At 43.4% G+C, this 22,631-nt stretch overlaps 1 protein-coding gene across 2 annotated transcripts in view; it reads left to right on the top strand.

Moving 5' to 3' along the window:
• The window catches only part of ERMP1 (endoplasmic reticulum metallopeptidase 1), a 35,393-nt gene that overhangs the window by 5,839 nt on the left and 6,923 nt on the right, over positions 1–22,631 (top strand). The window contains exons 3-12 of one of the 2 annotated variants that reach the window (XM_066618373.1): positions 1,843–1,970; positions 4,218–4,323; positions 7,302–7,448; positions 8,827–8,919; positions 10,801–11,013; positions 12,698–12,915; positions 14,307–14,481; positions 16,395–16,585; positions 17,894–18,046; positions 21,955–22,157. In XM_066618373.1, coding sequence (XP_066474470.1) covers positions 1,843–1,970; positions 4,218–4,323; positions 7,302–7,448; positions 8,827–8,919; positions 10,801–11,013; positions 12,698–12,915; positions 14,307–14,481; positions 16,395–16,585; positions 17,894–18,046; positions 21,955–22,157 — 1,627 coding nt within the window. Of the gene's footprint in view, positions 1–1,842; positions 1,971–4,217; positions 4,324–7,301; positions 7,449–8,826; positions 8,920–10,800; positions 11,014–12,694; positions 12,916–14,306; positions 14,482–16,394; positions 16,586–17,893; positions 18,047–21,954; positions 22,158–22,631 lie in introns of both variants that reach the window. The other variant, XM_066618372.1, reaches the window with a different exon arrangement.

The following is a 22,631-nucleotide window of genomic DNA, read 5'->3' as shown; positions in this document are numbered from 1 at the left end:
TTGGTTATAGTAAATCTTATTTTATTTTTGAACTCCTGTTTAGTTTCTGATCACAGAGAGAGTAACAAGGAATAGACACTAGCATCAGTCATACCTGTTTTCTGGCTTGAGATGCATACTTGGTGTTTGGGAAGGAGAGTGGTGATAGCAGAGTGTACATACAGTGATTCCCTGTTGGAGGAGAGAGCCTAGTACAGGGGTGCTCACACTTTTTTGGCTTGAGAGCTACTTTGAAATCCAGCAAGGCCCGGAGATCTACCAGGGGGGAAGGAAGCGTCTGACAGACACCCCCTTTAATGTATGGAGCCCCTGCTGGAGTCTAGTCAGTTTCGTCAGTTTTGTTGCTGCATGCCTGAAGAGCAGCTAAAGTGTCAGTTTCAGTGTCAGCTTAGTGTCAGCTAAATATGTCAGTTTCGTCTAGTCACTAGACGAAACTGACATATTAACAGTTTGGAGAGACAGGGCTCCACCATCTACTCATTTTGCCTCGCGATCTACCGGTAGATCGCGATCTACCTATTGAGCACCCCTGGCCTAGTGGCTTGGGAGATTACCTTTCCTTGTTTGGGGCAGGGGGGGCTGCAGTGGAACTCTGCAGAGGACCAACCCCCTGTAGCAATGGTGCAGTCCTGAAAAATAGAAAGGGTTCTGATTAGTATTTGGCTAGCAGTAGCAATGGTTGGGTCTCTGGGCTTCCCCAAAAGAGAGCTCCCAGTTCTTATTTTTTGCAAAAGGAAGTGATATTTAGGCAACCCAGTTGATAGTGGAGACTTGGCCAGGGCAGAGACATGAGGGAAGTGCAGCATCTGTATGTTGCAACATGGGATTCCCTGCCCCATTTATTTACCTATGTGGAGTGCATTGCTCTTCTCCTGTTGGGGTGGCAAAATAGAGGTTCCAGTAGTCGGGTTGGGTATTTGTGTGTGGAGACTTCCTGAGACAGAATAGAATTCTTAGAAGACAAGAGTTAACATTTTTTGCCATACATGTTGTGAGGGACAAGTGGATGTTTGTGCACAATGCTCCATTTGTGTGCTAAGTACCCTTTCACTTTGGTTCCCATCACCAAAGTTCTCCTTTGAGCAGCTAGAAAGGTATAGTCCTGTGCAGTACATTGTCTCATCTAAACTGTGGTCTCCCCAGCAGAAACTGTTGTACTGGTGTTGGTGTGTTGTAATTGGCTGCCAAATGTAGTCTGTATCCTATGCTGCATCATGGGGTTTGGTACTAGTGGCAGGAGATGTAATTATCTGCTGTTGTTCCCTTCCATATTGTTCCTTATGGTGTTACTCCTAGCTGTGCCTGCTCTGTCATTCACGTAGCATTTTTCTGGTGTTTGGCCATGTCCATTGTAGAGTTAAGTTATAGTGTATGTCAATTCCTCTTTATTTCTCCCATGTCCTAACCTAACCCATCCTTTCCCTGTTTTGGCCTCTTCGGTGGCAGAGTTGCTTAGTTGTCTGTCATCCAAGCTAAATCAATATGATTTTTTTCTGGCATTGTGCTGGCATCCGCCAGCAGGCCTCTACGCTAGCAGAGCCTACAGTTGCCTACAGTTATGCCTATTGCTTTCTGAAATGCTGACCAGTAAAAGGAAGCACTCAAACTAACTTTATAAGAAGTGCTTTCAAATATGCAGCCCTGGCCAGAGAAGAGGATGCTCTGCTTTTTTGGAATCAATATTTTCTAAACTCTTCTGGATATTTGATGTTGTATGTAGAAAACAATGAAGGAATCATTTGTTTAGCCAAATACGTAAATACTGTATCTGAGTTTGAGATTTGTTGTAAGAGATTAGTTTGAAACAGTAATTTATTATACTAAATTTCTGGTTATTTCAAGGTGCCAGTGATGATGCTGTTAGCTGTTCTGTGATGCTTGAGATACTGCAGACACTTTCAAAGTCACCTGAACCCTTGAAACATGCAGTTGTATTCCTGTTCAATGGTGCAGAAGAAAGCATCTTGCAGGTAAGAATTAAGTAAGTAGATGTATAAAACATCCATTAAAACATGAAGACCTAGATCAGGATCCATGGAGCTAGTTTAGATGTGCCTTAAGTGCTTGGGCATGAGCAGTGCAGTTTTAAAACCCCCATGCCATATCACATGCCCCCATGCCATATCACAAATCATTTTTGATAGTCCTTTCAATTTCAAAAGTGAATTGTGAAGTACTTCTTTAAGAAACTCAAGTGCAAAGTCTTTTTTGCAATTTTTTTGCCTTTTCAGCAAGGCTCAGAAAAGCCCCCGGAGGTGAGGGGAGTACAGCTTCCTTCAGCTCCAGAAGCTTGGGAGGGGGAGGAAAACAGTGATCAGGGACAGACTGTTGCACATGCGGCCCTTTGCTGGCTGGAAAGTCACTAAGCGACATTCACCTGGTTTCTCGCTATAGTTAGGCTCTTTTTTTGCACTGTACATGATGAAATATAAGATGTAAATTGTGTTATGATTTCTGATGTTGTCTTAGATTCACCATTAGTCAATATGGTATTGTAATAGTGATCTGGTTTCCAGTGAAGTGATAAACCTGTATTTATACAGTACCATTACAGAGAGGTGAAAGCTCCCATACTGGAGTGAAGTTGCAGAAACACGTGGCCCTTTTGATGATATGCCCCAATACTCCTAGCACTGTGCAATTAAGAATCAGTGCATGGATGTCTTCTCCACTGCTTCCTTCTGGCATCTCATCTCCACTATGAACTGTGCTGAATGCACATTTTGCTTATTTTCAGTTTTTTTGCACACTTTTAACTTCCCAAAAGCTCTTGTGTATGTTCAGCAGCTAAAAAGCTGCTGGGGCATCCTTTGCAAGCAGCCTTTGCCTGGAAATTCCCAAAATTATTCCAGAAACATATGTTTGTGGATTCCCCCCCCCCCGATTATGAGTTTCACTCTTCCAATCAGGTAACCTGATGGTATCATCAAAGCAAAGTTATATATTTCTCAGTCGACAGGAAGTGTTGGTTGTTCTTGGTCCGTCACCAGAGTGACCCAGTCTCTAGCCTGAGATGGTGGCAGTGGATATAAACTACCAAGATTTTTTCCCTGTTCAGCTGCTGGTTCAGTGAAGAAGAAGGGGAGAGTAGAAAACAATATGTGCATGCTAACCACTAGGTGTTATTACCTTTGATCAGTCTGCCTTCTTCCAGGAGTCCCTTTTCCTGACAGGAGCAGAATATCCAAACCACCCTTAATTGTGCAGTTGACTATTGTTATATTAATCTAGTTCAGGATGGGCAAACATTTTGGGAGGAGGGCCACATCATCTCTCTGACAGTGTTTTGGGGGCAGAAAAAAAATTGATTTACATTTCAAATTTGAATAAATTTACATAAATGAATACATTAGAGATGGAACTTATATGAATGAATGAATTTTACTGAGCTTATTTAGAATACACATGAGTACTACAATACAGGCATGTAGAACTATGAAATGCTTGCCACACACCTCTTGCACTGTGAAAACATATAGACCAAACCAGAAACACATGGTGTTCAGAGGCCATTGTGAGGGAGGGGGTAAAATAATGCCCAGGGAAAAGCAGAAAACACAAGATTTGCTCTAACTTGGCCTGCAGCTCATGTCTGGTGGTCATGTCCAACAGTTGCGCAGGTTCCAACAAACTTCGACGGACCAGGCTCATTGGAAACTGGGGGATTCCTGCGGGCCAGATTGGGGGACCCTGAGGGCCACAAATGGCCCCTGGGCTGGGGATTGCTTACCCCTGATCAACTTTATCAACCACACTATTAGGGATGATTAGGCTTCTTCCCCCATGTGATACTGGTATGCCAGGTTTGGGGAGACATGCTTATTCTTGCTTCAGCAAGCACAGTACAGTATTTGTGAAAGTCATTTTGTCTGAACTGGCCTTTCATATGTCGGGGAGAAAGGTAAGCTTGCACCTGTAGTGATACAGCCTGGATACTGCTTTGTGTTCTCCATGAGAACTAGAGCATGTAATTGTAGATGGGTGATTACGAGGAGAAAGTAAAAAGCAATCTCTCTGTGATTAGCCTCCTTCTGAGTTTCTTCTAGGTTCTTTGTGGTGTATTGTTGCTTAAATTTTTGGTTTTGTTAAGAGGCTCTCAGATAAGCATTGTGTTTACTCTGCATGGTGCTTGGTTAATATTTTGACAGAATACAAATAGTTCAAAAGTATTGCTAGTTTTTATTTTAAAACATCTTCTATCTTTGCTTCTCATCAAGGCTAGTCATGGTTTCATTACACAACACCCTTGGGCTAAATCAGTGAGAGCATTTGTTAATCTGGAGGCTGCTGGAGTAGGAGGCAAAGAGCTCGTATTTCAGACAGGTAAGCTGCTTAGTGCCCTCATGTATCTTTGGGCTAGCATTATTAAAAAATACACTCTGCTTCAAGTCAAGGATGGATTTTCATATTTGATACAGAATTGGTCTGGATATAACAATGGGACTTCAACGCATTTTTGAACAGCTGAATTGTTGTTATGGCCCTAGAAAATGCGAATAGTAAATATAAGGTGCAGAGAAACACTTTTCATGCCTAAAACAAATGTAGGAGAAGAAATAATAACAACATTACAGGTCCAAATACATGGATTTTTTGTACATGAATTTGACTCAACACAAATAGTCACTGCAAATAAGAAGGAATGTGCTGATCCCTGGAGAAGGGGAAAAATGCAGCCCTTTAAACTCACAGTTTAAAAAGCTGCTTTTTCTTACTCTTGTGTAGAGACAGTCATGCAAGCGATTAAAGGTGAAACCTAATTATCTATGTATTTTTCTATCTCAACATGGTGAGAAGGGCCCTTTAAATTAAAGGTAAACAGTTGCTTAACAATAGCCTCGTTAACAATAGTGAATAGAGAATAACAGAATAGAGAATAACAATAGCCTTGTTAACAATAGTGAGAGAATAACAATAGCCTCGTGTGAGAAGGCAGCCGCTGACAGTCCATCAATCATTTTGTCTCCAGGCTACTTCAGGTTCACTCCAAGGCAGCAACCCTTCCTTTTCCTTGAGCACATGAAAGAAAGTTAATCACTTTCTTCTGGGTGAAGGGAGGGGTTGCTGACTCAGAGTGAAGCCTTTCTAAGTGCCTGGAGACAAACTGATTGATGGATTGTCTGCCTAATGACTCTGTCTTAACATCACAAAGGTCAGCAAGTCTGTTTTTAAATTACTGAGCAAAGGGACATTGTTTTTTAAATGGATTTGCTTTCATGCATATTTTGCCAACCACATGAGTTCTATGAACAGAACCCTAATGAATGACTCAACCTGTACTCTTCTTCACCAGTTCCTTTTTTCCAAAAAATAGGTCTAGATAAAGATAATGACAGTTCTAACATGATTTTAGAGAGGCCCTCTGAGAGCTACTTAGATATCAGGCAGGAGAGAAAATTTAGAGTCCAATCCTATCCTCCCCATCCCCCTCCCCTTTCCCCATTGATGCAGCTGCACCAAAAATTCATGGGCTGTATCCAGAGCAGGATAGGGGAGAGGAAGTGGAAAGGGGAAAATGTCCCTTTACCCTTCTGTAAGTTTCCCGTTTGCCCATGGGTCTCATCAGCTCTTTAGCCGGTGCAAGACTGAGGAGAAGGAAGGGGCTGGGAGCTTCTGAACAGAGGGGACAGGGACCAGCACGTGCCATTGTGATCAAGTAACTGTAATTTGTTAACAAGTGGTTTCAACTTCCGTTTGATAAAGCAACATTTTAATGAAACTTCCTCAGTTTATTCATCCAAGACATGCAGTTAAAAAACTTCCTCAATTTTCCCCCCTTATTTCCCCCCTCTTACCCCATGTGGTAAGAATGGAGTGTACTAACCTCAAAGATGACTAACAAAATGGACTAACAGTTATGGACTAACTGACTAACTGGACTAACTGAACAAAATGGACTAACTGTTAGTCACTAACAGTGACTAACAAAATGGAAAAAGATCCAAAATTGCAATGCACAAGACTCGTTGAAATGAACAAAGGTGTTGAAAGAGTACAGCAGTGCCTCCCATGCAGTTCTTACTCATTTTACTTAGGCGTATGTTGGAGAACATCCCAGCTTATTGTGCTTGGAGTAATTTTTCTTATTTTCAGTTATTTCTGATGCAGTCTGCAAAATAGTATTGTTAGTACTGTCTTTATTCCCTTACTGTAGAAATAGAAGAATAGTTTTCTTCAAAAGGACTGTAAAAAGTTATTGTGAAACTAGAGTACCACTTCCGTACTCTCGTTTACTAAGCTTTATCATTTGATCATTTATTTTGGTTATGAAGTCTAAGTAACATCAGTCTATGTTGGTGTTTCTCAACCAGTGGTATGGGTACCACCAGTGGTACTTGAGGTGGTGTCTGGTGGTACTCGTTGGACCCCTGGACACCTGCCGCCTAGTGACGAGACCAGCAACGCGAGACAATAAACAGTGGTAGGAGGCTCGGCTTGGTGGGCAGAGATCCAAAAAAGCCCTCCCGTCCACCCTGAGTCTCTTACTGGTGTTTGTCGCATTGCAGCTGGCCTTCCAACCTAGAAGTAACTGGCAATGATGTCATTGCCAGTTACTTCTGGTGGTACTTCAAATAGGTGGACAAACATTAAGAAACACTGGTCTATATCATAAGGCCACTGAAACTGTACATGCAGTATCATGAGTATTCTAGTCTCTGTTACAGAACACTGACAACTGAACCTATCTGATATTGCTCAGTTCACATGTTTCTGCTCTGAAAACCTCTTGTACTTGTTGTGGCTATAGATATAATGAGATTTGATTGCCATGTAGTATTTAAAGCTGTCCTTCTAGTTCAGAGCAGTTCAGCTCTCTTTAGCAGGATGTCTTGGGGCAATTGTAGGAAGCCTCTAAATATCTCATAAACAACCTCTTCGTACATGCTTGCTTTTTCCAACACCAGGTTTAAATGATTGACTGACTGGGTTCTCAGCATTCCTGGATCTTGTTCTTACAAGAATTTACAATATGATTATTGATATATGTAAGCAATAACAAAGTGAAAGGAACAAGCAGATTTTTTTCTCAAATTAAGGATTTCATAGTGTTGTGTAGCTATATGATTCACAGTTGATGTAACTTTGCAGTGCAGTTAAAAGTATTTGGAGCCTCTAGATTTTAAGACAGACTTCAGAACCCTAAGATTTACTGTTATTAGAATGAAAATCATTTATGCATTTTCTCACTCTGTATAATGCCTACCTTGTTCCTTTTGGGTGGGACCAGCTATAAGCAACATATGTGACAAATCTAAAGCTGAATGACTTCTCATTTTGTGATTGTTTTGTAATTATTGCAGGACCTGAAAACCCCTGGCTGGTACAAGCATATATTTCTGCTGCAAAACACCCATTTGCTTCCATTGTGGCTCAAGAAGTGTTTCAATCTGGTGTTATCCCAGCAGAAACAGACTTCCGTATTTACAGAGACTTTGGCAACATTCCAGGTATGTTAGACTGTTTTATTAGGACCCTTATTTGGACTTACTTGGAAGTGTTACCTGGTGTATTTTAAAACTTGCGTAACATGCATCCAAGGAGGGGAAACTATTTCTTGTGCTGGAATCCTGTGTAGTGGCCAGTAGTCCGATTCTGTGGTTCAGTGGGAAATGAGGAAGGAAACAAGCGTGAAAGGTGCAACCAAATCAACTTTATTGTTGATAATTGGAGAGGAGATCAAAATTACCATATATACTTGTGTATAAGTAAAAAATTATACCTGAGAAGTAACTCTGAATACTTGAGTCGGCTTATACACAGGTCTATGCAGTGAATAAAGCTTCTATTGGAGCAGCTACCTGGTGAGGTGGGGGTGGAACTGGGCTGAGAAGCAGGACACAAGGTGAGGTAGGAAAAAAGGAGTAATTTTACTTTCCAGTAATTATTCAGCGGCAACAACAAAAAAGGTAGCTATTTTCGCTTCTTCTCCTTATAGGAAGAGAAGTGGAGGGACTTATGGGAATTGTAGTCTCTTTGAGGGCTGCTGCTATGGAAGTACAGCACTGTACTCACAAAACCTACAACTCCTATAAGCCCCTTCATCTCTCCTTTGGTCTTAATATTTAGTCACATGAATAAAAATGTAAGATTTTCTCTGTGTTGGCTTTTTAAAGAGAGTGCATGGTAGCTGTAGGGAACTTTGATCAGACTCAGCTTTAAACCTTCCCTCCATCCTTTTCCTGTTTGGTAGTGATAAAAGATGGCTGTGTTTTGTCATTTTGTCGTTGGAGTCACCTCCAGTCAGCTTTTCTTATATTAATTAATGTCTTGGTGCTCCCCTGACTCTCGCAAAAGCTCCATTAATCCTGTGCCCAATCAGCTAGGGTGGTTGCTTTCTTCATCCTCTTCCACCATTCTGCCCTCAGGAATCCCAGATTTTCAATGTTATTGGGCTGTTGTTTTTTTCCTGTTGCCATAGCAAGACATTGATATTTTCAAAATTACTGAGCTGCATGGATTGTCTTCATGCAGTTTTTGTTGTTTGTTTGCCAGTGTCTCCACAACTGCACTTGCTTCAAAGCCCCAGCCAAGCCCATTTGTATGTCGAGCATCTGTAATTTTAATGCTAATAAGTCGGGAACCTTCTGTAATGACCTTATAATATCACAAATAGCAGAGCAGGCATAACTTTCTCCTGAAGGGAGAACTTTTATGGCAAGATACCTACCAGCAAAATGCATTCATGTTCTGCACTTTCACACAGTGTTACAAATGCAATGTTAGCAATTACTTAGAGCTGTTTATTCAATACAGTTGTTCCGTGTTCATAAAGGTAGCAACATCTTTAATATTTTTGATTAACAGTGTGATTGATTATATTGATAGGAATCGACTTGGCTTTCATTGAAAATGGTTATATCTATCATACGAAGTATGACACAGCAGACCGAATTCCAACAGATACTATTCAGAGGGCAGGTTGGTATTCAGAGTTTCTCATGGATACTTATCTCAAGCCTCAAATATGCCTTTCCATGTTGGTTCTGGTGATTACCCCAAGTTATAGGCCCTAGCTTAATCCTTGTTCAGAGAAAAAGAAAACCATGGTTTTTGTTAAGAGGGATAACTAGATGAAACCGCTCCCAATTAATTGTATTTGACAGTAGAAGTCGGTATGTGTCAAAATAACACGGTACATCACTTCATATCCTGTAAATAGAAACACACAAATACATTCATACCATTTTATTTTATGGTGTATGTATGTTCTCAGTATGCACTTTCACAGTGCAGTCCTATGCATATCCACTCAGAAATAATTCTTATTGATTTCAGTGCAGTTTACTCCTAAGAATTTAGTGGGGTTTACAAGTCAGAGCTCCCCCTCCCCCCTCTTTACATAGATCACTTTGGACCAAGTATGCATATTGCTTGTGTTTGGAAGGAGTTTGGATTCCTTCTACTTTTCTAGCTTAAAGAAATTGTGTGATTGGGATGGAGATGCACACTGGTTTGAAGAAATGGTAAATAGCAGAAGTAAAGTAAGGATGCTTAGCCTGGGTAGAAAGTTACGCCACTGGGAAATCCAATTTAATTAATATTAGTATTGTACCCCAGATGGTTTTTTGCACACAGGAAGGAAAGAGTTAAGGGTAATTCATTTTACTTTGGGAATATCATGTATCCCCAAACAGATGGGGAGACAAATCATCCCCAAACAGATGGGGAAACAAAACATGCAAAGTGGGATGGGAGAGAAAGAAGAAGGGTGATGAAAAAGGAGGCTACACTTCCCCTGCTAATTGGGCAAGAGGCACATTTTCAAGTGGGTGCTCCTCTTTTTAGCAGGGGGAGAGTAACTGCCCCACCTCACCCCAGCAGTGTCTTTTCTAGTGGCTGTCTGCTGGTGTTCTTTTTGCATCTTTTTAGATTGTGAGCCCTTTTGGGACAGGGAGCCATTAGTTGTTTGATTTTTCTCTGTAAACCGCTTTGTGAACTTTTAGTTGAAAAGCGGTATATAAATACTGTTAATAATAATTAATACACTATGGCAGACCAAAAGCAAGCAAGGAAGAGAAACCAGGCTGGGGGAAGGAAGTGAATGGGATGGACATGAGTTCAAAGTGAGGTGAGGGATAGCAATGCCCTTCTATGATTAGGTTATCACTGAAGCCTGCCAAGCATCTTGTCCTAAGGGGAGAAGAAGTGGATCTCAGGAAACCTACTACCTCCAGCAATCTATCTTCCCCCTTATCGGTTTCAACCACATCAGTCTGGGGACCCAGTTTAAGTAGGCAGTGATGCCACCTGTGTGAACAGAATGACAGGTGGTTGGCTGGGACTTGTTAACTGTTGGACATTTGAGCATCCTTACTTGGGTCCAAGAAGTGCTCCTGTATGTCTGCTGTGCCCTAGTGCCTTATGTAAACAAACCCCTTAAGCAGTGCGTCCTCTGTATGCCACATGCTGTTTCTTTTTACAGTGAAAAAGGATGTTCTCTCCCACTTCTTTTGAAATAGACTTCCCACCTTGGGAGGAAGCAACAGAGAGTGAGACTCAAATAAGCATGTAGAACTATTATTCCTTTGCACAGTAGTTCTCTACAACTATATTTTAGAGAGGGTAACAGGTTTTCGGTTAGAGTTTGGTTTATAATGTTTTTAAAGTAGTAAGAATTACCACATAGGATCTTATTTCACTACGTTTACAGTATTTCTTTTGACAAATCAAATTGCATTTCTTAAATGAACCAGGAGTTTTCCTTTGATTTATTTCGCAGTATCACTTATTTGCAGAATTATACATGTAAAGGTTCGGGGAAAAAGTAAATCCTAAATATTTGTTTTTATTTTTCCAAAGGTGAAAACATTTTGGGTATGCTGAAATACTTAGCAAAGTCAGACTACCTGGCCAGATCTCATGAATATCGACATGGAAACCTTGTCTTCTTTGATGTCTTTGGTTTGTTTGTTCTGGGTTACCCAGCTCGTGTTGGTGCTATTATGAACTGTATCATTGCAGCACTTGCCATTATTTATTTAGGCAAAAAGATATTGCAGCCCCGAAAAAGAGGTAGGTCTACTTTAATACATTACTTTCTGACGAAGCAGAGCTGTCAGGCACGCTGAAGAGACTGTCCAGGCTGCCCCAGACTGGACTGTCAGGGCTGAAGAAGAGTGTAGTGGAAGACCATAACTTCTCCCTAGGTTTATTTTGCAATATAAGTTTATCCCTATTTGATTTCTGTAGCTTTCTGCTCCCTTGGATGGTTTTTTGTCAAATTATGTTTTATCTTTATAAATTGCAATCTAGTATAAAGTATTCCGCGAATATTCTTGTTATTACGTAAATTACTCCAAAGCAAGGTATTATAACTTAAAATACCTGAATTAAACTTGGTCCAAAATATACTACTTGTAACTAGAGAATAAATAACAAAAAACAGAGGATTAGTCATTTGCATCCCAGGTCTTGAGAGAGAATGTTCAGGGTTTAGGTTCTCTGTTGCCATCTTTTGTGATGTGAAAAAAAGAAAAAAAAATCTTTTGGGATGCGATACACATATTTTGTGTATATGCATGTGTAGAATCCTAGCCAACTCCAGCTACAATAGATGGTCTAGGCCAGGGGTGTCAAAGATGAGGCCCACGGGCTGAATCTGGCCCGCAGAGCCATTTTGGACGGCCCCCCAGGCTTTGGGGGAGTTTGAGGCTGCCCCAACCCTGCTTGCTCCTACTGTGAGCAGAGCTCTGCAGCCGGAATGCTCTGCGGCTGGAAAGAGTTCCGAGGGCTGGAGCGGCCGCACATGGCGTCCCTGGCGTGGTGTCCCTCCCACTGGCTGTGACCGGGCCCCACCCTCAGCTGAAGGCTGGAGCAGCTGCGCATGGCGTCCTCGGTCCTCCCTCTGGGTGCGAGCAGGGCTCGCCCGCAGCCGGAGAGAGTTCTGATGGCTGGAGCAGCCGTGTGCGGCGTCCCCGGTCCACCCTCCAGAAGGGCAGCTGATGGCTGGAGCACCCGCGCACGGCATCCCCAGCCTTTGGTCCTCCCTCCAGCCGCAGCCAGAGCTTTCCCGGACTTCAGTTGCTGCCAGAGGGGGCCTGGGAGCCGGAGCCTATGTATGTGGCTTCCCTGGCCCTGAAGAGTGGCAGGTAGATGGGGGTGGAGGGGCCAACTGGGAGGCTTGGCTGGCTGGCAGGCAGGGGATGCTCTGTGGTAGAATGGGGGGTTGGGGGTTGGGGGGGGCGACTAGGAGGTTTGGCTGGCTGACGGGCAGGGGATGCTTTGTGGTAGAATGGGGGCGGGGGCAGCTGGGAGGCTTGGCTGGCTGGCAGGCAGGGGATGCTTTGTGGTAGAATGGGGGTGGGGTGGGGTGAGGCAGTGAATGCGTGGTGGTAGAATGGGGTCTGGGGTGAACTGAGGCAGAGGATGCTTGGTGACAGAATGGGGTCTGGGGTGGGGGAGGCAGGGGATGCTTGGAGGCAGAATGGGGTCGGGTGGACTGAGGCAGAGGATGCTTGCTGGTAGAATGGAATCTGGGGTGGGGTGCGGTAGCAGAGCAAGGGGGAAGCCTCAGCTTTTTAAAAAACAGGAATTGGTGTCACAAGTGACGTCACTTCCTGTGTTCAGGTCACTTCCGGGTGCCACATTTGGAGTTCGGCCCTCAGCAGGTGCCCTGAATCCAGTGTGGCCCCCAGGATGAAATGGGTTTGACACCCCTGGTCTAGGCTTTAATGCATTTTTCCTTCTCTTTCAGCAGTGAGTTATTTGAAAGAACTTGCCATTGCGTTTGGTTTCACAATCCTTAGTTGGTTTGCTACCTTGGTTGGCATCCTTATTGTAGCCGTGTTTATTTCTGTCATTGGACGCTCCCTATCTTGGTATAGTTACTTCCATGTCTCCAGTTTTCTGTATGGATCTGCAGCTCTGGCTCAACTAATTCTTGCGCACACGTTACTCAAGACATTCTACTATAAAGTAAGCATTGTTTAAGTATACAGTTAACTATGGTAACTGTCTGTATTTCCTAATTTGTACAGTGTGATGGTCAGCTCAGTTGGTTTGTGCGCCAAGTCCTTTTTCCGTCTCTCCTGACAGATTTGGTGCCATCAGCCTATTCTTTCCTGGCTGAAAATCTCAGGCTGGGATGTTTCTTGTTTTGGTAGAAATAAGAGCAACTTAAGGAAACATGTTGACAAGGCAACTTGAGTGCCTTGGTTGTCTTTCACTCCAAAGTTTGGCCTGCAGTTAGAGGTTAACTGTGTTGAAGAAGAACAATTTATTTAAAAGATTTCTATACTTCTGTTCTCTCCAAGAGCATCCCAAGTGACTCACAGGAAAACAAACTGCAGAAGTACAGCAATCTGTAAAAACGCAAATCAGCAAGAGCACATGAGAAATCAGGAAAGGCTTGTTAGAAAGTTAGCAATTACATTTTTTTAAAGCTAAGGGTCCTAATAATAAATATTGTCCGTAATAATAACATAGTCATACCAGTATGAGTTACAGCAGGTGGGGGGCATTTACATCAAACTGGCCTTAGATTTCAGGAGCTCCAGAACACTAGGGCTGAGGAGAGAATAGTGTTGCTATTTTGTCCCCCACCCCAACTCTGGCTGCAGCTTTGAGCTACTGTGCAAGGAACATAAGAAGAGCCCTGCTGGATCAGGCCATAGGCCCATCTAGTCCAGCTTCCTGTATCTCACAGCGGCCCACCAAATGCCCCAGGGAGCACACCAGATAACAAGAGACCTGCAAGGCCTCCTGGGAATTGTAGTTAAGAACATAAGAACAGCCCCACTGGACCAGGCCACAGGCCCATCTAGTCCAGCTTCCTGTATCTCACAGTGGTCCCGCCTCAGGACAAGACAGCAAGAGGCCTGTATCCTATTGCCACTCCCTTGCACCTGGCATTCTGAGGAACTAGAGGTGTCAGCCAGGAGGCTCTCTGACATTTGTGGCCCAAAATGGAAGAAAAACAGAGTAGATTGTCAATTTTTAACTGTTTTCAAATCCTTTTGAGAGGCTTTGGCCTGAAGAGCCATCTATAAATACATAACAAATAGGAACTATTTCATTCTTCAGAAACAGATGTCAGACATCAGGGCATATTTAGTGATAGTCTGAAAGAATCAAGTTTCTCCAGGACAGGTTTGGGGATAAACCAAACAAAAGCACAGTGGGAGAATTTCTCAGCAGATCAATATGGTCTGAATACATGTTTGTGTTCTTTAATTTACATTGTCACAAGAAAAAAAAATGACTGCAGTCTGCTTTCTTTTTTTTAGATGAAACATTGACATTAAGCCTAAGGGCTTTCCATCATAAACTGAGGGGTTTATGTTGCCATTTTGCTTCTCTTTTCCCAGACTAAAAACGAACAGTTCCTTGGAGAGCTCTTCTTTGATGTTCCAGTGATTTTTTGGTCAATTAAGTTGGTCTTACTCACTTACCTAGGAGTTTCCTCAGCATTTATTAGTGCAATATGGGTAGCTTTTCCTCTACTCACAAAATTAATTACCTATAAGGAACTGAAAGAAAAAGGTAAAAAGATCATAATTCTCACCTCTCTTACATGGTTCATATAAGCTTAACAGCAAGTATTGTATGTGAAGCATTTGAACACTTGAAAGAACTACTGTATATAAATGCTAATTATTCAGCCAAGTATGCTAATAGAAGTTTAGAAAATAATTTTGCTACAAGGATTTTTCCCCTGACCAGAAGCAATTTTAATTTTTGAAATTAGAAATGGAGAATGAATATATTTGTTAATATAGACCAAAATTTTATGACACATATTTGTATAACTGATGGGAAAAAAGCATTTCATGTGAAATATACTGTATTTTGCACTATATCAAGACTTGGATCCAGCCTTATGCAGCATGAGAGACAAAGTGGCCTGACCAATTCCAAATGATTTCCCTCTCCCATTGCAGTCCACTGTGCAAAGCCCCTTATTGCTCTTGAGGGTACACCAATTCTGAGCAGCAGCTTTTCTCTTGATCTCGGGGGACTGCAGTGGGAATGCGGGCAAGAAAGCTTCCTTATGCAAGCACAGTTCTGCTGATGTTTCTTTGGATCCAAGTCATAGTATTTTGTTTGTTTTGTTTTTCCTCCCAAACATCTCTGTGAGAAAGGACATTCCAAATGCCACGTCTACATTGCAATTGTTCTGTTCCAAACTTGGTGGAAATACTGGGTGTCTGAATAAATGTGTAGAGTCAGGTGCTAATAAACTGCATTGTCTATATAAACGCTGGCAAGTGATTATTTACATGTTCTTTTTTTGAGTCTCAAGCAAATATAAAAAATAATTAAGGGCCAAATCCTATCCAGTTTTCCAGCCCTGGTGTAGTGGTGTCAGTGGGGTGTGTGCTGCACCTTGTGGTGGAAGGGTAGTTATGGAGGTCTCCATAAGGTAAGGGGACATTTGTTCCCTTGCCTCGGGGCTGCATTGCAGCTGCACCGATGCTGTTGTTGGATAGGATTGGGCCCTAAACCAACTATTGCCTTTTGAAGATACCTATGCCAATGTATGGTAATCACATATGAAACAGCTTGATTCCATCTAGTAGCATGGCTGTGGCTTTGATGTCTCTTCCTATGGAACTGTTCTCAGCAAGGCAGCTCAGCTGCAAGACACCAATGTGTTATGATGGCAAGTGCTGTATTTTCATGTGTGAATTTTTTTCTAGTTTTGTGGCATCTTGCCATGGAGGAACCTCTGGTGTGCTACTTGCAATGGCAGCCCGCCTCCGTGATATGGCATGTCACTTTTTGCGATAGCTGCAAAGGACTTTGCACTGCCCGAATGCTAATTTTGACAATGCAAGGCCTTGGACCGTTAGTCTTCTTGGAGAGCCCTACCTTCTAACGACCACCAGCCATTTCCAGCATGTACTAATGACGGCACATCAAGTGGTCATTAGTACAAACACCTTCTGGTTTCCCTTTACAGAGCTCTTTGCTGGACTCCTACTTGCAGTTGCCAGCTCCTACCAGCAAAGCCAATCATAGTGTCCTGGACAGAGCATGTGGAAGGAGTAAAGGGCTGGTATGTCAAACTGGTTCACTCTGTTCCAGCTTGAAATATCATCCTTTTTAATCTTTTGATAAGATTAATATTTGCCTCTCCAAGACAGATTACTGTAAAGCAGCATATTTGTCCAGTTATTCCTTTGATCTTTCACGTGCAGGCACTGTTCTGCAGGCTTGCACACACAGCTAGATTTTTAAATTGCGAAATGGTGCTGATAGCACTTTGGCAATTAAAATCTGTTGTGCCTGCTTTTTTTAAGTTCTGAGGCAGGTAGATCCCTTCTTCTTACGTTTTTGACTATGTCAGCTAACCTTATCTATTTTGTCTTAAATGAGAAAAGGTAATATTAAGGTCTAGTATTTCTATACTGCAGGTTACTGCTTATTTTATTTTTCTTTTCTGTGTTTTGTAGGTGCCACTATGAAATTTGTTTCCCTTTACCTACTGGGAATGCTTATTCCACACCTCTATTTAATATACCTCAACTGGGTTATTTTTGAAATGTTCATTCCCATCACGGGACGCACTGGATCAGAAGTTCCACCTGATGTGCTTATGGCTGCATCTATGGTTATAATGTCTATACTTCTGTCTTCTTACTTTGTAAGAGTGCATTTTTTATCATTTGTAGTCTACAAATTAAGATGGTTCAATTACTTGAACCATAATTAGAACAAATGGTGTACTAAACTCTCAGACAAATTTTTTGACCTGAGAAAATTCTATTAATCATTGTTTTGCTCTGGGATAGTAAGAGTCTTCCGAGCTGTGAATATTTGTTTTCTGAGCCCATTTTCCTAATGTTTCCTCTCTTTCATCTTAGAGCAGGGGTCTTCAAATCCCGGCCTGGGGGCCAGATGTGGCCTTCAGCGAGCTTCTATCTGGCCCGCGGCCAGCCTCCTGTCCCCTGAAAGCCTCTGGCCCACTCGACTGAACATGATCAGAGCTGTGCTCTGATTGCATCTGGAGAGGGTTCTGAGGGCTGGAGAGGCTGAGTGAATGAGCGCATTCATTCATTTATTCATTCATCTAAGTTCCATCTCTAATTTAAATTTTTTTCCTCACCACTGCACCAGATATTTCGTGTGGCCCTCTGGCTGAAAAATTTGGAGACCCCTGTCTTAGAGGGGCATTGCCTGAGCGCTTGGATTTTAGTTGAGACTTGCCATTGCCTGGGTTTCTGATCTCTGATCACTTAGCAACTCAGAATTTTCCCTTTTGTGACAATGTGGGTAACAGCAAATAAGTTATTAGCACCCCCTGCACCCAAATAGTCTCAGGTTGCTCACTTGCATGAACAAATCAAGCGGTAGGTGACTTGAACGGTCAGCAGAGCATTAAAGTTAATGACAGTTTGAGATTTTCACAGTGCTGCATTCTATATTCATGCCCAAATGTCATGCTTCTTTGCTCATGGAATGTACTCAGTGCTGGCAGGACTGAAGGACAGGAATGAAAAACTAGCATCTGGTACCTGCTTGACTATGGAGCTTTCGAAGAAAGTTTCTAAGAATTACTGGGTTGGATCGTAAGAGGCTTTTGCACAATAAAAGGCACATACCTTCACTCTGGAGTTTTTTGCCAATCCCCACTTCCCTGTGCAGCAATCTACACCCCATACCGTTGTCAGTATCCTCTAGCCCTCGGGATTGGATTTTCAGGGAGCTGGTTTGGTGAGGAACAGGCGGGGAGATTCACTTGAGTGAGCATCCGTAGGTTCCAACATACAGACTCTCAGCCTCGCTTAACTTGCAAAGCTGTTCTGAGAGGAGCAAAATCTATGAGCTACAGTGCTAAATAAATATAAATCTTAAAGCAGCTTGCAAGTTCTCCAGGCTAGTCTTCTAGCTATATGAAGCTGTATTTTATAAATGAAATGCCCTAATTCTATGTTTGTTTTCTGTTTTTTAGCTTAATTTTGTCTACCTTACCAAGAGCACAAAGACAATAATCGTAACGTTAGGAATCATTTTTTCAATCACATTTGCCCTTGTCTGCAGTGGAATCTTTTTTCCTTTCAGTTCGGATTTAGCAAATCCCAGGCCTAAGAGAATCGTTCTTCAGGTAAGAAGTGCTTTTGAGGGGATCCAACTATTTATTAAATCATGTGAATGTGTGTTTTTGTTTGTTTTACCTTCCATTGTAACAGAAATTTGAATAAAGAGACGATTCCTAGTGTTAAAATACAGCTCCTTGTGCTCATCCACAAAACTGGGTGGAAGGAAGTTTACAACTGGGGAAATTTCCCACACCCTTTGCTCCACTGTTCCCCTACACCTCCTTAAAAGCAGTATCGGAACATACAGATCCAGATCTGTATGTATCAGGGAACTGTATTGTATGTATCAGATCTGTACTGTATCAGGGATACAGTATCAGGGAACATACAGATCAGGGAACATACAGATCAGGGAACATCAGATCCAGGGTACAGAATAAAGGGCTACAGAGGAAATGGGAAGTCTGCTCAACTGGGTGGAAGCCCTCTCTGACCCCCTTTTGTTGATGCATGTTACGGAGCTTTGAGGACTTTTGTACTTCCTCCAGTTTCATGTTCAAACTGCAATAGCTGAAATAAGAAATTAACTATAGCATTCAACCTGGGCCATCACTTCTGGGATTGTGGTGGAATTTCTTTCAATAGATGATTAAGAGCCCAATCCTGTGCTCGGCGGCACAGCTCCATGCTGTCGAGCACAGTCACAAACCTGCCGTAAGGCACGTTCCCGGGGCTCATCGCCAGGCTCCCGCCCGTGCTAGCCCAGCACCAACTGGAGCTGGGCTAGCGCAGGGTGGTCGCCCAGCTCCCCTGGCTCAGTGGTCTCCTGGACTGCCGAGCTGCGGAACGGTAGGTGGGGACGGGGGCGGGGAGGAGGTGTTCTGGGGAGGGGGGAGGCTGGCGGGGGCAGAGAGGGTGGAGGGAGGCATGCCAGGGGGCAGAGAGGGAGGAGGATCCGTGGAGCTCCGCTCCGCAGGATCCAGGGCACTTGTGTAGGGCTGCACACCCTACACGAGCGCCTTTTCCTTACCACCGACCTTTAGGTCAGTGTTAAAGTGAGTAGCTCCATTGCGGGGCTGCTGACCTTACTCGGGGGAAGGGGATGAAAGTCCCCTTCTCCCGAGGCGCCCCCCAAGGTAGCATGGGAGGCACTGGGTCTGGCGGCAGCCTTCCTTGGTGCTGCCGAGCCTGGGCACCCTGGTCAGCTCAGGATTGGGCTGCCCGTAGATTGTAAATATACACTTTGAAATTTTGAAGCATTTAAAGCCCGCTAGGGCAGTGTTTCTCAAACTGTGGGTCAGGACTCACTAGGTGGGTTGTGAGCTAGTTTCAGGTGGGCTCCATTCATTTTAAGATTTTATTTTTAATATATCAGACTGGATGCTTCCATGGCATGTGACTGCATTTGGGGAAATCTTACAGATCTGTACTTTTTACAAGCTACTATATATTTGCTCTTAACAATAGTAAATGGGACTTACTCCTAAGTAAGCGTGGTAGGATTGCAGCCTAGGATTGTTCAAATTGTTCCTGCTTGATGATGTCACTTCTGGACATGACATCTCTTCTGGTGAATCCTGACAGATTCTCATTTTAAAAAGTGGGTCCCAGTGCTAAAAGTTTGAGAACCACTGTGCTAGGACATTCGCTTATTCCTTGAATTGGAAATATTTATTGTCACTAATTGCACCTGGGTGTTCATGACATCACAGTAGGTGTAGCTACTGCATAACAGCCCAATCCTGAAGCTGATGGTTCTGCTTGGTGCAGCAGTACCAAGACAGCTAATACTTTATCCAACAGCTCTGCAAGGCCATCAGAGGTCTCCTCAGGGGAAGGGGACTTTCTTCCCTTTTCCCTGGGGAAAGCCCCAAGTCCCGCAGTGGGGCTTCTCAAGTCAGCACCGGTTATTTTGCCAGTGCAGACTTGAGAGACTCTGTGTTGGGCTTTTCAACCTGACACGAAGGCCAGGATTTGGCTCTGTCGGTCTCACCTGTCTCCTGTCCTGGTTCCTCCTCTGCCCTTTCCTCCCCCACCCTGTTCCGCCCACTCCCCTGCCTCTCCTGCCCGCCCCAAAATTAACTGTTGGCTGGTGCTGCTGGAGCACCAGCTGGCTCTCCATGCAGTGCTGAGGCTTAGCAGCAATTGGCACTGACTTAGCGCCAACAGCCCCTCCTCTCTGGGTGTAGTGGATGTGCCTTGCAGCCTCAGCACCAGTGAATGCGGCCTTATAATTTAGCCATGCAGGGTTCTGATTTACAGTCTCTTTGGGCACATTCCAGGATTTTAATTAATTAATTAATTAATTAAATTTAATTAATTAATAGATATTGCTTTTCTGGTGCTCAAAGTGGTGTACAGCAATATAAAACAATTCAATATAAAATACAATTAATAAATTAAATAAAACCAATTAAATGTAACCGGTGAAGATAAAAGATGTATGGGGGGCCCTCGTATCCGCAGTTCCCACATCCACAGTTTCACTTATCCATTGATTGGGTCTGTGTCCCCCCACACCCTCTCTGAATGCAAGCGGAGCTCTGCTCCCCTTGCCTCTAAAGCAGGGGTGCTCAATAAGTCGATCGCATCGACTGGTCGATCGCAGGCTTCTCTCCCGTCCACGCATTCCTGGGAGTGAGCCCCTTTGACTCTACTGGGGCTGACTCGTGAGTAGACCTGGAGAGGAGCTGCTCGCAGGCTTCTTTCCCGTCCATGCATCCCTGGGAGTGAGCCCCTGGCAGGCTTGTGAGCCCAGGGAGCAAGCCCAGGGAGCAAGCCCCTGGCAGGCTCCTCCCTGGGAGAGGAGCCACTGGCAGGCTTCTCTCCCGTCCACGCATCCCTGGGAATGAGCCCCGTTGACTCTACTGGGGCTGACTTACCTTTCCCCTGTTTTTGCACTGGTATGTATGGAGATCTGCCCCCCTCCCAACTTCCATCTGTTGGTTCTGTGTGCAAGGGGTTTTGCACTGGTCTTGCTGTGATGTCTATATAGAGATTTTCCCTCCCCCACACCTTTCCCCTGTTTTTGCACTGGTCTGTATAGAGATCACCTCCCCCCCCCACTTGTATTGGAATAGAGGAAGATCTGGTGAGGAGGTAGATGTGGTGTCAGCAGTGGCCCCTTTAAGGGTAAGGCCTGGGCATCCAGCAGAGTGTGCTGCACACTTCACTTCAGTGCAGGTCATCAAAGTAAACTCAAGTAATTACAAAAATGTTTATAGTTAATTATGTTGTGTTGTGCAATATTGGCTCATGTGGTTATGCAGGCTACACCAACATACATTGTACACATAAATGTTATATGTTATGATGGCGTGAACATTGTAAAAAAATTCTGGTAGATCTCCGGGCCTTGCTGGGTTTCAAAGTAGCTCTCAAGCCAAAAAAGTGTGAGCACCCCTGCTCTAAAGGGTCTTCTGAGCCCAGCTGGAGCTTCCCCAGCCTTCCTAATGCCTTGCAAAGGCATAAAAACGTCACTTCCGGTTTTTGGTCAGAAACCAGAAGTTTTTTTCCCCGCTCTAAGATTAATTCTGAGCCTGGGAGAGGTTGTGGGCAGGCATGCACAGCCTTTGCTGGGCTCAGAAGACCCTCTGGAAGCAAGGGAAGCTCAGCTCCCCTTGTTTCTGGAGAGTGGGGCGTATTCTCTTGTATCCATGGTTTCACTTAACTGGGGTTAAGTGGGGTTCTGGAATGGAACTCCCGTGGATACGGGAGCATACCTGTATAAACATCTTTATTCTGAACTGAGAGAATGGCCCTTCTCTCAGTTCAGAAATATGAAGCATTCCATGATAATCTCTTGTACAGTATTCTTGAATCACTGCAAATAGACTTTGGGGTTTCCTCTGTGGACAGGAAATAATCTCCATGTTGCAAATGTGAATGTTCTTAGTTTGCTGAATAAATATCAGCAAGGCAAAATCTGTCAATTTTCTGACAAATCTTTTTTTTTTTTTTATCACTTTTGTAGCACTTGAGCAGAAAATTTCATGACTTGGATGGCCACTTGATAAAAAGCGATTCTGGAATATGGGTTAATGGGCTTGACTATGGTGGTATTTCTTATGTTACTCCTCATATACCTGAACTCAATGACTCTATTCGAACAAAATGTGACGAAAAATCACCTCTCTGTGGGCTGCCTTGGATCCTTCCTGTAGACTATCTGTTCAGGTTGGTAGCAACATCTCCTTTGTTACCCCTTTGGTTCTGAATGAGAATGATCAACCGAGTAAAGACTTCTGAAAATCAACTATATACTTTAAATCTAAGCAATTAACTTGCTCAGTATGTGTGCTGCAAGTGCCTTTTTGAGGCACAAAGTGAACAGTGTGGAACTTTTTTAAAAAATGAAAAATTACAGTAAATTTGTCAGAAGGACAGTTTGTAATATTTTTTATCTCTTAAACACGTTTTCCCAAATTTGGTGTGAAAGAATATGGAACACTTTCCAGCACTAAAGGCCTAATCCTATCCAATTTTTCAGTGCCGGTGCAGCTGTGCCAGTGGGGCACATGCTGCATCAGTGCAGGAAGGTTGGATAGGATTGGGCCCTAAGTCATCACAGACAAAACTGTAGGAAAGCACAGTTCTCCCTGCTTTAATGAAAGCAGCATTGTTACAGATCTGTGATATGTGTGTACAGAT

Source organism: Tiliqua scincoides, chromosome 2, assembly GCF_035046505.1.
Source record: "Tiliqua scincoides isolate rTilSci1 chromosome 2, rTilSci1.hap2, whole genome shotgun sequence".
NCBI classification, from domain to species: Eukaryota; Metazoa; Chordata; class Lepidosauria; order Squamata; family Scincidae; genus Tiliqua; species Tiliqua scincoides.
Note: the sequence above shows the minus strand (reverse complement) of the source record. Positions and strands in the feature narration are given on the sequence as shown.